The sequence below is a fragment of the Eupeodes corollae genome, chromosome 2, assembly GCF_945859685.1.
Source record: "Eupeodes corollae chromosome 2, idEupCoro1.1, whole genome shotgun sequence".
Taxonomy (NCBI): domain Eukaryota; kingdom Metazoa; phylum Arthropoda; class Insecta; order Diptera; family Syrphidae; genus Eupeodes; species Eupeodes corollae.
In genome coordinates, this window is record NC_079148.1 from 85,077,882 (window position 1) to 85,092,286 (window position 14,405).

At 33.7% G+C, this 14,405-nt stretch overlaps 1 protein-coding gene and 1 long non-coding RNA gene across 2 annotated transcripts; one reads left to right on the top strand and one right to left on the bottom strand.

The window, feature by feature from the left end:
- Nucleotides 1-133: 133 nt before the first annotated feature.
- On the top strand, nt 134-10,771 carry LOC129947212 (guanine nucleotide-binding protein subunit beta-5). The gene is made up of 6 exons (XM_056057680.1): nt 134-359; nt 482-737; nt 5,697-5,967; nt 6,021-6,161; nt 10,209-10,472; nt 10,534-10,771. The coding sequence occupies exons 1-6, from the start codon at nt 242-244 to the stop codon at nt 10,543-10,545; spliced, it is 1,062 nt and encodes a 353-aa protein (XP_055913655.1). The 5' UTR covers nt 134-241; the 3' UTR covers nt 10,546-10,771.
- Nucleotides 3,264-4,702, bottom strand: LOC129947213 (uncharacterized). Its single transcript, XR_008781694.1, has 3 exons — nt 3,819-4,702; nt 3,618-3,724; nt 3,264-3,550 (listed from the first exon to the last, which is right to left on the bottom strand). It is a non-coding gene; the product is annotated as an uncharacterized LOC129947213 (long non-coding RNA).
- Nucleotides 10,772-14,405: the final 3,634 nt, after the last annotated feature.

Sequence of the window (14,405 nt, forward strand, 5' to 3'; positions counted from 1 at the left end):
ATAGAATGACAGATATTATTCTGGTCTCATAGGTAGTCAATTCTTAAATCAGCTGTTTAGTTTATTTATGCAAAACCAGATGATTACAGTGGATTCTGCTCATATATTATTTTTGTCAAAGTAGTTGTTTTTGTTTGTATTCGTTTATCGTTTCGTGAAGGATTAAACAAACCAATCGATTGTTGGTTGAAACTTTTTGGAAAATTATCATTAAATTTTAAATCAATGTTCACTTTCAAAAATGACCGAATTTGGACAAATAAATAATTCGGCTGATAAAATGGCTCATCTTTTGAAAGAAGCAGAAGGTTTAAAATCCAAATTGGAAGAAGAACGGCAGAAATTGAATGATGTTAATTGTAAGTATTAATTTTTTTTGGTTTTACATTGATGATGAAAAAATGTGTGTACATCAAAACTACATGTTTTAATTCTATGAATACATATAATTTAATAGAAAAAATATATGTATTCTGTATAGTATCAACAGTGGCAGAAAGACTCGATGGAATTCCTTTTGTCAACATCAAGCCCCGACGTGTTTTAAAGGGCCATCAGGCTAAAGTTCTCTGTACTGGGTGGAGCCCAGATAAAAGACACATTGTTTCTTCTTCACAGGATGGTAAGCTAATTGTATGGGACGCATTTACCTCAAATAAAGAACATGCTGTCACTATGCCAACTACTTGGGTAATGGCTTGCGCCTATGCACCTTCAGGAAACTTTATTGCTTGTGGGTAAGTAAATAAATAACGTACAAGTTACTTAGGGACTCAAACTAAAACAAGAAACGATTATAAGGACTACGTTGAACAATAAACTACATACACATGTCGAATCTGACAAGATTAATCTTAGAAGATTTGTTAGTTCACATAATATTGTAAACTTTCAGATCTAATCCTGCCTTCTTAAGTTTGTTTTTTTTTCTCACTTTACACATCTGATTTTTGATAAAACAAACAAACAGAGAGATACCTATGTTATCTGCTTCGTACACTTTAGGATTTGGGGTGGGTTTCAGATTAGTTATATGCAAGTTTCATTTCCATTTCTTATAATTATAAATAACTATACAAAAAAATGTTCAATAAAATCCAAAACAAAATCAAGTATGGCATCACTGAATCGACAAAAAAAACTATGAAAACAAATTACCATTTTTGCGTGTTCTAATATATAATATAAATATATTTATATTATAAACCCTTATAAAAAGGGTTTATAATATAAATATATTTATTACTTTTAGTCATAAGTTTAACACATACAAATATCCTCGTTCGCCTTAAAAAATAGACTATTTTTTTAAATATAATTGTCAAATATCTGTTTTGAAAATAAATAAAATGGGATATCTGAGTTTATTGAAATGTTTTTTTTTTTTTTTTTTTAAACCGTTCATGCTCCACTGAAAAATGTATGTATAAGCATTCATTAAGAATGTGAATTTGATAAATAGAGGTAGGCCTTAGTGTTTTTTTTTCAGAATTAACATGTTATATTTATTTGTGATTATTTAAAGTTGATTGTTTCTAAAATAAAGGATGTACTTAAAAAACTACTCTTGGAGGATACGTCGATCCCTCGTAATGGGCAGTATCCGTGGCATGACAATCCAACGCACTAACCATCATGCCCACGGGTAATAGAGTCGACTAGTGAAACAAACCAAAAACATGCAGAAATTAGTTCCCTAACAATAAATATACCACCTGTTGTGATGATGCCAAAACAAATTCAGAACAGTGAACAAAACAAAAAAAGCTATGAAAGATAAATTTATTCCTGGAGACCTTGCGATAAAATAAGTGGAAGGTCTAAAAGCAAAATTGGAGAGTGTTAATAAGTTTTGAAGAATCTAATAATTGAACCCGTAGCTCAGCGGTTGCGAATAGCTTAGCCATTCCTTTGGCTATTCATACTATTCGGAGTGCTGAGCTTGACTACTTCCTTCCCCACAACTCGTCAGCATGAGGTCGAAATCACACCATTTGAAAGTCAGCCAGGAATTTATTTCGAAGATGTGGGACAAGCCAATTAAATTTCTAGTTCTTGGAAAATGATTGTGTTTTTCAACATGAGTAATTATTGGAACGAGTACGAAACGTTCACAAAATTAATTAACTCAATGGAATTATTTTGTGCATCAACAGACCTGGTTTAAGTCAAATCAACATTATGTGACAAAACGTTGATTCAATTCAAACATCAACTTCAACAAATCAAACTCAACAACGAAATCCTTCTTCATGCTAATTAGGACTCGGCAAGAAGACAAAAACGGTCACCATTTGATATTGGAACGGTGACCATCGAACTTTTCGGAATACTTGATCAAAGATTCGCTGACAAGTATGAGGAGACAATTGCAACGGTAAACGAAAATGAAAAACAGATAACAGACCTAATGAAAAATCAAACGACGATTATTGAGTCAACTGTTAACATTTTTAAGAAGGAACAATTAGAAAACCAGAAAGAAATCCAGCTATTAAGTACAATTGTTTCTAAACTTTCAAACGAAACAAAAAGGTACGAAAACCTGAAATTGTTTTCCTCAGCAGATCTAAATGCCATCCTTATAATGATAAATTATAAGTCGACTCAAAACATATTACTCGAGATGTTGCTCTCAACACACATTGGAAGGATTCATCCACTTATCCTTACAGTGCAACAATTTAAAAACGAACTAACAAAAATTCATGAAAACATCCCCTGGACATTGATGATTCCTAGAGAGAATCAATCCTACAACTATATAAAACCTTAATTTTGAGAGGAAGGGTAACTGGCAGCAATATTATAATGGAAATTACCCTACCTTTGCTATACAACGAAGAATTTAAGTTATATAAGGTGCTCGCAGTCCCAACCTTCAACAACGGAAATTTCACTTGCATCGTTCCATCATCAGACTATTTGCTGGTTAATTTACAACGAAACCACTACTATCCAATTAACAAAGACGAATTTTCGCGTTGCAAGGAAATGCCATTTGAAACTTACTGGTGTACTCTCCAACACCCGCTATACACAAGTGGATATTCAAACAGTTCATACACATAATTTATATGTATTACAATAATAATTGGAGTGAAATCCAACCACTTTTCACAAATCACTTCCAATTCAACGTAAATTAACTTCTTATCTTCAATTAACAATTTTTTTCATCACACTTTTATTTATACACCTTGCACTGCAATTAGCTTGTAAACTGTATTTTAGAACAAAATCTAATTTACCTACTCCATATAGGATACTCGTGCCACTTAACTAAAATTACAGTAACTTTCTGCCAAAAATTATTCCACTGCGCAATTTACTTGCTAGTTAAACTTCATCTGCCGAAAATAATGGAAAATGTCCGTTAAATCCATTAGAGACGGGTTACATTTGTCTTTTTTCCGATACAGAACGGTTGAATTTTTGTTTAGTCTTTGAAAATGAATATCAAGTGTAGTGCGTCAGTCGGTGAACATCGGGTTTTTTTCTATGCTTAAAAATGCGTTGGTTGAATAAAGAAGCACACGCGTAGCGAGAACTAGAAGCGGAAACGGGAGAGAAAAAAAATGTATTCTATTCAGCTATAAAATAATTACCTGGCATACCTTTAATCAAGAAAATACATGTTGATTGAATTATTGTAAAGTTATCTCGATGTCACAAGCGCTGCAGTTTGTATGATTTGTTTACATACATGTTGCATGAAGTTTGTCTGTTGATATTGAGATTTACAAAAGGTAAGTAAGATGGTAGGTAGATAAATATTTTGCTGAAAGTAGCTTAACTTTCAAAACTTTTATAGATACCTTTGTCAATTTGGTAGCTAGATAAATATTTTGTCGAAAGTAGGCTAACTTTCAAAACTTCTATAGATACCTTTGTTAATTTCATTTAATTAAAACAACACTTCGATAAATTTAATTATGTATGTCGTGTTCAAGGTTGGTGCAACACAAAATTATAAAAATAAGGCAAAAAGGGTTAATAAGAAAAAAATATCTTCACCTGCTAAAAGTCAAAACAACAACCGTCAAACTAAAGCAAAAAAATACGTACAAGCAAAAACAAAATAGAAAAATAATTGGTAAAACTAAAATGTTTATAAAAAACTTTAACAATGCGTGAAGAAATTTGTATGTTATATTTGTACGCACAGTGCACTGGTAAATGGTAACATGATCCAAAATGGATGATTATATCTTTTTTTCTTCAATCGACAGTTTTAAAGCAAAGAATCGGCCAAAATACTAAAATAGTTAAAAAATCTAATAGGTACGCCTCCAACTTACATTATACATACATATGTTTGCATATGTACCTACATACATATGTACCTACTAACCTTCATTAGTACATATTACTAATTTAATTACCTAAATAACATTAACCTAAACAACCTTTATAGTATTACTAATTACGTAATTACCATTAACCCAAACCTACCTTTACTTATGTATATTCAATTCATACTTTGTATGCCACTTCAACAGACATATGTACCTAAACAGCTTGGTTGTTGTTTTTTATTCCAAATAAAAAGAAAAAAGTTATCTTCCTCGACCATAACAAATTGTGAATAAATTTCCCATAAGAACCAAATCTGTAAAACTAGGTGTTGTATTTGATAGACCGATACAATTTTTAAATAACTCGCAGTGCAATACTAGCGACTTATGAACAATAAATGTCGCCATCTAGAGCAGGATCTGCCCGGTGTCTCTTCCATTGGTAATTATGCAATGGTAGAATCTAAGTTTAAATTTCGTTGCATATTTTTTGGCGGTTCACTATTTACGTTGGCATTACTATCTCTTTGTTTTCCCCGATTCCATTGAATATCGATGCAGGTATTTGTGCACCGTAAAAGCTATTTATTTGACAGACTGAATCCTGCATACAATTCAACGAGAATCTCGCAGGCATCTGACCTGTCAGAAAGAAGCCCCTTCTCTCTGCACCAGTTGAAGCTTTTCCCTGCCGCCACCAATGTTTTATTTATTTTCTAATGGAAAGTCTCTGGGAATTAACATGCCCGTACCTTTTAGTTTGCTTGGGTTTTGAAGCGTTTCATGCACATAATCTTTCGAATAAGCTTTCACCAAAATATTGCAACTTTGGTAATTTTACGGTAGTACACACATTGAGTTTAAGGACTTTGATTCTTTGGCACAAGAAATGTAAACAACTTTTAGACTTCTTCACGATGATCAATGTTTGGATGTTTACGAAGCTAAACGATGAGATTTTTTAGGATTTTTTTTTTAGATAGAAAATCTACTACTCGTTTAAGAGATTTGCATTGATCTTCGATATCCTCGAGTTTAGTTGTAAGCTCCGCATTTTTTGTTCTGATTTGTTGGATTTCCTCATGAATGCATGTTAATGTTAATGTTAATGTTAATGTTAATGTTAATGTTAATGTTAATGTTAATGTTAATGTTAATGTTTATGTTAATAATGTTAATGTTAACAATGTTAATGTTAATGTCAAAAATACAAAAATTCAAAAGTTTTAATTATAATTTGGGACTTTGGAGAAAATGAAACAATTGTAATCATAGTGTAACCATTCATTTTTTAATAACGAAGTTCGAATGTCTTATAGTTTTTTTTATGGATACTGTTAGTTCAATAAAATATTGAAAAATCCAACTAAATTACTTCTACAAACATTATCATTTCAGAGGTCTTGATAACAAAGTAACTGTTTACCCTGTTACCTCTGACGAAGATATGGCTGCGAAAAAAAGAACCGTTGGTACGCACACCAGCTATATGTCGTGTTGTATTTATCCGAATTCAGATCAACAGATCCTTACCGGGAGTGGTGATTCAACTTGTGCATTGTGGGATGTAGAGTCGGGGCAGTTGCTACAAAGTTTCCATGGCCACTCAGGAGATGTGATGGCAATCGATTTAGCACCAAATGAAACAGGAAATACATTTGTTTCTGGGGTAATGTTTATTTAGTTACTTTATTTTCAACAAATAAAATAAAATATTTTTAGAGTTGCGATCGCATGGCTTTCATATGGGATATGCGTTCTGGGCACGTTGTGCAATCATTTGAAGGGCATCAATCCGATGTTAATAGTGTTAAATTCCATCCAAGTGGGGATGCTATAGCCACAGGATCAGATGATGGCACTGTAAGTTCAATACAAATCAATCTTAAGTGAATTCATACATATGGGTTTGAGAATTGAGACCCACTCAAATTATTCTGTTGGATTTTATGGCTAGAATTTAAATTTAAGTTAGTTAGTTCAACAGTATTAAATTTGCTTACCTATATAAGTGAACAAATGCACGAACAATAATATCGAACGGTTTATTTACAGGTTTGACCATACAGTGTTTCTTTTTTTTTTTAATCAGGTTATATTGACACTGACACCACTTTAAATCTTGATAGGTCAGTGTGAAACCTCCACAGAAGGAAAATTCGTAAGACTGGTATACTAGTATTCAACACTCATGGTCCCTATCGTAATACGGTGTACAAAGATCTCGGATTTTTTGCAACAACCTCTTCTTAAAATGTTTTCGGCTTATTTCCATGGCGTTTCCATAGCTTTTCCTCTCCCACGCGCTAATTTTGTTTGTGATTCTCTCCGATGATATGCTGTTGGAATTTAAAAGCAAAAGACAAAAAAGTCCCAATACATTATTTGCCATAAATGATTTAAGTAACCACCAACAAATTAGTTGCTATATCACGATCTGACCCCAAAAAATATTTAAAAAACTAAAGCATATACATTACATGTATGTACTCTATAATAAAAAAGTATTAACCAATTCCAGATTTCTATTTTCCCATTTTTGTTAAATAAATAAAATTGTACCTATAAAAAAATCTCAGGACTCAATTATGTTTTTGTGAAACAAGATGTGCACGATTTCTGAATAATGTAAAATCTCTTACTTTTTAAGTTCCTTTTAAATTCGAAATACTTTCGCAAATTCTTAAAACTATCTCCCAAAGGACCATTCAAACTTAAATTTTACGTGTAACATTGTTTATACTTTTAATAACTATCACATCTCGTTTAAAACCACTCAATTAAAAATGTCAAACACCAATCTACCTCAACTTCTTTCTCACCTCAATCTAGCATTCTATTTTTTTTTTTTCAAGGTTGTCAACAATTTCTACTTTGAGATTACGTCTCTACATTTTCTAGACCACATTTGAGTCAACTCTACGACATAAAACGGAACGTTATGGCAGCTGAAGTAACGTAATATTTTCTTCCCGAATCTTTTCCGCTTTCATATAATTTTTTTACTATTTACTTTACAGCAAATGAACAATAAATTTACAAGATCTTTAGACATTGCTTTTCGGCGAGCCATAATAAAAAATGATAAACGTGTGCGTTCGGGAAACGTGTTATCATTTAAGATTATAGACGTTTTAAAAAAAAAAGGTTGTTTAATGTTTATGTAATGAAAACATAGGATAATTTGCAATATTTATTGAAGAAATTGTTTTTTTTAGAAATGTTGTTCACCTAAAAAAAGATTTTTATTTTCCCAAGCCAACAAAAAGGATGAGCAGTAGATAGCCTATGTTCAAGCTTCTTTCACTATGCAACACGTAAGTTTAGACACTATTTTTAGTTCATTAAACCTGTTCTTCCATTCGCCTTCAATCCAAGTTGTGCGAAAACCATGAATACTTGGTTGATAGATGTTGTTCTTATCGCGCAGTTAAAAGTTACACAATAGATAAGAGTTTCTTTTAAATTGGAGATTGGTTAGAAGTACATCATTTGCTGAGAGTCTCAATTGAGCTTTTGAAAATTTTTATGCTTTTAAAAAATTCTTCTAAATATTAACATAACGACAGTGCATTTTTGTTAAACCGATTATTGTCAGTTAAATTTAAACTTGAATAGTCGCTTTTTGAAATTCAAGTCTATCTCGTAGTTACTAAATATAACTTAATAAACTTAATCTTTTCGCTTTTTCTTTAATGGAAAAATATTTTTTTCTCCTAGTGTCTTTGTATATAAAAACCTTAGTACTAATATGAGCAGAAACTTTTAGGACGACCACATACAACATACATACATAGGTTCATAATAATGACCGCCCCTAACATAATAAAAAATTTAAGGTTTGTTTCCAAATCTTGGCAGCCTTTTTTCCTAGCTTTTGGAGCTTGAAGCATCGTTTAATGTTTGCTCTTTTCCAAAAATTGTCTTTTATTATTATTACTTTGCTTTAAAAAAAAAAAGTAAAACGTTATGCTTATTAGGCATTATCTATACGAAAATTACCCAAAGTTAAAATATTAGCTTAGGGAAAAAAATGTGATTTGCTAAAATGTTGATATCTTAAGACTGAAACAAGGACATGAGTTCAATTCAAACAATTGTAAAATCCAGTATTTTGCTAAAAATAAACAAACAGCCCAAGTTTATACCTTTTCGAGGAAAAAATTTAGATTGAAACGATAAGTCATAAAAGTTGTTAAAGAAAATATAAATGCCGAAAAGTCTTTATAAAATTAAATATTGCTATTCCTGTAATGGCCCATTGTGATAGCAAATGATATCAGTATGAGTCCCTTACGAAACGTGAGATGCTGATTATGCTAATATGATTTAGATCGCTATAGAAGAATTCTCCTAGGTAATTCTTGCGTTTTTGAGCTAGTGCAAGGCATGTACAGAGAAGGTGAAGAACTCTTCCTCGTTGTGTAGGCCAGATGCATTAGCAATACAATACACAAATAGAGATTGGTATGCCAAACGTGGTAGAATTTGTTGTACTGTACCATTCCTGGCGAGTTCAACTGCCTTATAGTTACCTGGAATGTCTCTTTGGCCAGTCGCTCAGCAAAGGTGAATATTAAACTATTGTGTCCATTAGCGATGATCGACAGTTATGGACTATTATAGAGATTAGAGAAAATACGGATATCAAGTGTTGATGTCACGATTTCTTTAAGCTAGGACAATTCTTCTTTTATCGCCAAAAGTTTCCCCTGAAGCACTCTACAATGATTGGCAAGGCAGAATGGGGGACTTAATTTCAGTCGTTCAGAGTACACACATCCACCAACCCCTTCCGCCACGGGCGCATACTTTAATGTGATGTCTTCTTATATGTGTACGCTTCATTAAAAAATTAAAAATGAGTAATACATCAAAAAATAAGAAAAAATCTTTTTACTTCGGTTTGCCTCTAGTGTTGACGTGGGAGCTCTGTACTATTCTTTTAAAGACGATGTTAAAAAAATTGCATGATAGCGCATTAGCTTGTCTAAAGCCATCGAAAGATTTTGTTAAGTTGTTTCCAACCTTTATGTAGCAGCCGGAATTCTTCATGTCAATCCTGCACTAACGGACGGATTAAGAAAGGATGCCAAAATGACATGGCTCTACCCCGTTCGTCCCTGTAGATGATTGTTGTTTGTGTTGTGGTGTGGTGCTAATGTTGCTGATTTTAGCCTTGATACGGATAGTCTTTAGTTCGATATCTGCTTTATAGCGTCCTAGAGCTCTTCTAATTGTTCGGCTGCGCGTGTTTGTCAACAGTAAATTCTTCCGTATCCGAGGCTTGTTGGTGCTTCGCAATTTTTTTCTTTACGTAGCTACTCTGACGCACTTCAAGGTCAGTCTTTTAAAACAAACCTTAAATTACCTTTAAATGAAAACAAATAAATGAAGATACATTTTTTTAAAGCCAAAACTTTTGTCTATTAGCTTGATTTTAAATCAAGTCAAAATTATGCATAGTTTTTGAAGAATTTTGTTTTAAACTCAAAATTTGTGTAAAAAAAGGTTTGAAGTGTTATTTTTCAAAACTTCAAGATTATCTACTAGTGTTTTTTTAGAATTGTTTGCTCTTATTTGTTTTTGATCAAAAACTGAAAACTAGATGATTTTATGTCTTCTAGTTCTTGAGAGAATTGAAAATTACCAAACAAAAATATTTTAATTAAATTTTACTTAAGACATTCCTTTGACATCAGTTTGTGGGGCCGAAGAGAGCAATTTTCTTAAGTTGATTCTCCATATAAAATAGTTTACCTAGGGCAATCTACTCCTACTTACATGTTCATCCATTACACTACTACAAATTAAGAGGATTGAGAGCTTTTGTTTGCATTTTGGCGTTTTAAATTAGTTTATATCATTATATTAAATAAAAATAAAGCATTTTCACATTTTAAATTTCAGTGCCGTCTATTTGATATGAGAGCAGACAAAGAAGTTGCAATGTTTTCGAAAGAAAGCATTATATTCGGAGCTAATTCGGTTGATTTTTCAGTGAGTGGAAGAATTTTATTCGCTGGCTACAATGACTACACTGTTAACATTTGGGACACATTGAAGGCTGAACGAGTTTGTTTATTGTATGGACATGAAAATAAAGTGTCGTGTCTTCAAGTTTCTCCAGATGGAACAGCTCTTTCCACAGGCAGCTGGGATTATACCATAAGGGTTAATTAAATTAAAAAAATTAATTAAGTAAACCGTCTAATAATATTCTGTTTTTTTTTAGGTATGGGCCTGAATTCGGTCAATGCAATTAAAGTACATTAAAGTATGTATTCGCGTTATTGTGTTCTATAAACATATGAGAATATTTAAAAGAATGAATTCTCTGAAAATTTAGTTGTATTTCTTGTTGTTCGCTGGCGATTTGAGACAAGACAAAATACTAATGAAGTATTATTGTATTTTGTATAGAATGTGTATTAATCAATTGTCCATAAATAAAAAAGCATATATGAATTGCATTATTGATTTATTAGATTCGAAAAGACTAAATATATAATTTTGTTGTGTACCATAAAAACAATCGAAACGAAGTAAGGATACGCCTCTGCAGTCTAAATGAAAAAATTACACTTTTCGTACATTAAATATGAAATGAAGTGAAAATTAAATATATAAGCAATACCCAAAGTTTTGTACAAATATAAAAACTATACTATTTTTGGAACATGAACCTTAAGTTTATTGACGGTTTACAGGCAGCGCTGGGAATACTGAAAACGTGTTGAGGAGATTGTAGAAGTTAAATCAAAAACCAGGTTGCGCAAAGAGTGTGTTGTATTATTTTCACTCTCGCAACGTTAAATGTAATAAAGATGGTTCTGTATTAACAAGATTCGATGAGGGCACATTCCATGCTTCGTTAACGTCCAAGACTGTCAATTTTGCTGTAGGTCGAGTATAAATGCCAGTCATCGTTTGAACTACGGCTGATCTTGTTTGCCCATATTTGCTTTGGTTAACTTGTATGACTCCTTTTTGGCCAAGTACTTCTAGGAAAATTTTTATCCACAACAATGACAACATCTCCTTTTGATATAGGCCGGATGAACCCATTTTATCCTTGTAAGCGTTGGAAAATATTCAGGTACCCAAAGTTTCCAAAAACTGTCAGCAAGCTGTTCACATGTCATCCAATTCTTTCGAAGAATGAACACATCATCACTAAGCTGTCCTGTCAGCCTTATACCATTCGAAGAACCTATTAAAAAATGATTGGGTGTCAATGCCTCGTCACTGTCGCTCTCTATAGGTCCGTAGGTAAAAGGCCTCGAATTTACCATATACTCAACCTCAGCAATCATTGTAAGAAGTAATTCATCTTTGTGATTTCGACTTTAAAACATATGTATGTGCTTATGTTTGTTTTACTGAACGCATTAATCTTTATCCAACCCCCCCCCCCATATGGGGTGAAGCTAGAGGGATAAAGTTCCATTTTATTCCCTCACAGCACCGGATCGCAACGTTTCTAAAGCACCTTTAAGTTCGTTATCTGTTTCTCTGAAATAAGTACCATTATCGAACCAAATCTCAATCGGCTTACCTCTTCTCGCAAGGAATCTCAGGATAGCCAAAATACCCGTGCCGCTGGAGAGACTATGTACAATTCCTATGTGGATTGCTCTAACTGTAAGGCACGTAAACAGCACTCCCCACCTTTTTTCACTGCGCCTACCGTTACTACCAATGGACCAAAATAGTCAACGCCAACATAAGTGCATGGTCTAGTATATGCCTGTAATCTTGTTGTAGGTAAATTAGCCATTAGTGGCTCTCCTGTGCTCAATGTGCTAATTTCATTAATCTATGTTTACAATTTTTCGGACTTGAATTATGTAGGTAATTTTTACCTACAGGTGTTAATGTTTATTTTCAAAATAGCATTCTGTGGAATAGCACTCTGTGGTTCAACTCAGAAATCATAGGCTTTGTTTTGGTTTTTGTTATTCTTTTATTTGCAGTGGTTGGACATTTCAGGGTAGATTATTGTAATATTCGTGGGCTTACAGCGAATTTTCTTTCTGTGTACTCCCATACTGCTTTAAACAGGCTAGCTGTATTGGCAATAAGTGAAACCCAAGTAGGTGAGGATTCCGATCCCACTGAATTCTTTATTCAAGGGTATAACTTGGTGCCATTATTCTTTTCCCACCATGGTCTCGCCATATACATTAGGAATGATGTTGCTTATCAGTTTTTGCCACAATATGGTCTCAGCACCAATTCTTTTTTCAATTTTATGTGGTTTAAATTTGCGTGAATAATCTAGACATAGTGTCAACTTACCGTGAATTTGATGCTTTGTCTGATTCCATCCAAAGAATTGTTTCGTCCTATCATCGCATTGAAATCGTTGTTACGGGCCATTTCAATGTACACAATTCTTCATGGTTTTAACATTCGGGCCTGTCAACACCAGAAGGAGTGTGTGCTTAGATCTTCACTGAATTAAATCACCTAACTCAGCTGGTCAACGAGCCCATTTGAATATAGTACGTGGTAGGTCGAGCAGAAAACACTCTTGACTTGTTTCTTACCTCTGACCCTGGTAAGTACACTAATAGTGTTGTATCTCCTCTAGGCACATCTGACCATTCTGTCATATCAGCAAATTTCTCGTTTAAAAACTTTCTCTGAGGAAAACCGGAATAAGTTCAAGCAAGCCAGGAAGGCCTGCAACGCCCATTCGACGGACCAAATTTTCAAATGACCAAAAATTACGACAAAAAATACTACAATGTCCCAAAGGCTTGAATGACACTCCATTTGTTAGCTCCTTAGAGAAAGCAAATCTCTTTGCTAGGCAGTTCGCGGCCAATTCAACGCTGCCAAAGAGTATTATGACTCCGCCTGTACTTGATTGAGTTAATGATTCAATTCTTTTTTCGCACTCGTACTGTAGCGAGAGTCCTAAAAGATCTTAACATACACAAATCTGCTGGTCCGGATGGTATCCCCGCTATTGTTCTGAAGAGGTGTTCTTCATCGCTGGCAAAACCACTGCGTAAGCTTTTTCATCTGTCCTACTCGTCAGGTCTCGTTTCGAGCGGAATGAAAACCACATTTGTCCAGCCTATTCCCAAAAAAGGCGAATCTTCCTCACTGTCTAATTAACGACCGATTGCACTTACGTCCCTTCTTTCCAAGGTCATGTAAACGCTGATTAATTATTAGCTCAAGAAATATCTTGAAACTTCTTAATGACCGACAGTATGGCTTTCGTAGCAATAGGTCCACTGGTGATCTCATGGTTCATCTCACCGAACAGTGGAACAAATCTTTACATAGTTTTGGAGAAAGTAAGATTATTGCACTAGCATTTGATAGGGTTTGGCATCAGGCTCTCTTATCGAAAATGCGTGCTTTCATTTTTCATGAATCCCTCCTTCATTGGATTAGTAATTACCTATCGAATCGTTCAATACAAGTAGTATTGGATAGATTCAAGTTTGAAAAATACAAAATAAATGCTGGTGTGCCCCAGAGCTCTGTTTTATCTCTAACACTCGACGATAGAACTCTTAGCTTTTCATATAACGTTTTCAGATTCACACCCCTCTTCTTCGGATGTGGAACTGCAACGACAAAATATGATAAGCTTATTAAATTCCGACCTAAACAGCATTGTACAATGGAATTTAATACTTCGAAAACACAATGCTGTATTGTATCGGTAAAGCGAAATATACCCCATTATCCATAAATGGCACTTGCATCGAGGAAACTGAACATCTCGATATTCTCGGTATGTGTATCACCAACCACCTTTTGTGGAACGATCACATACGCGATGTCGCCAAAAATGCCACAAGATGTTTGGGTTTTCTAAGGCGATGCAAGAAGTTTTTCTCCCCCTCTGATCCGGCTGTTATTTACAAGACTTATATATGTACGTCCAAAGTTTGAGTATAACTCCCATATCTGGGCTGGTGCTCCTGAAACTTACTTCAGCCTCTTGCATAGTATTGAACGTAGAGCATTTAAATTGATTGGTGATATTACCATCATAAGATCATTTACATCACTTGAACATCGTCGAAATGTTTCTTGCCTCACCCTTTTTTACCGTTATTTTAACGGACTATGCTCTAT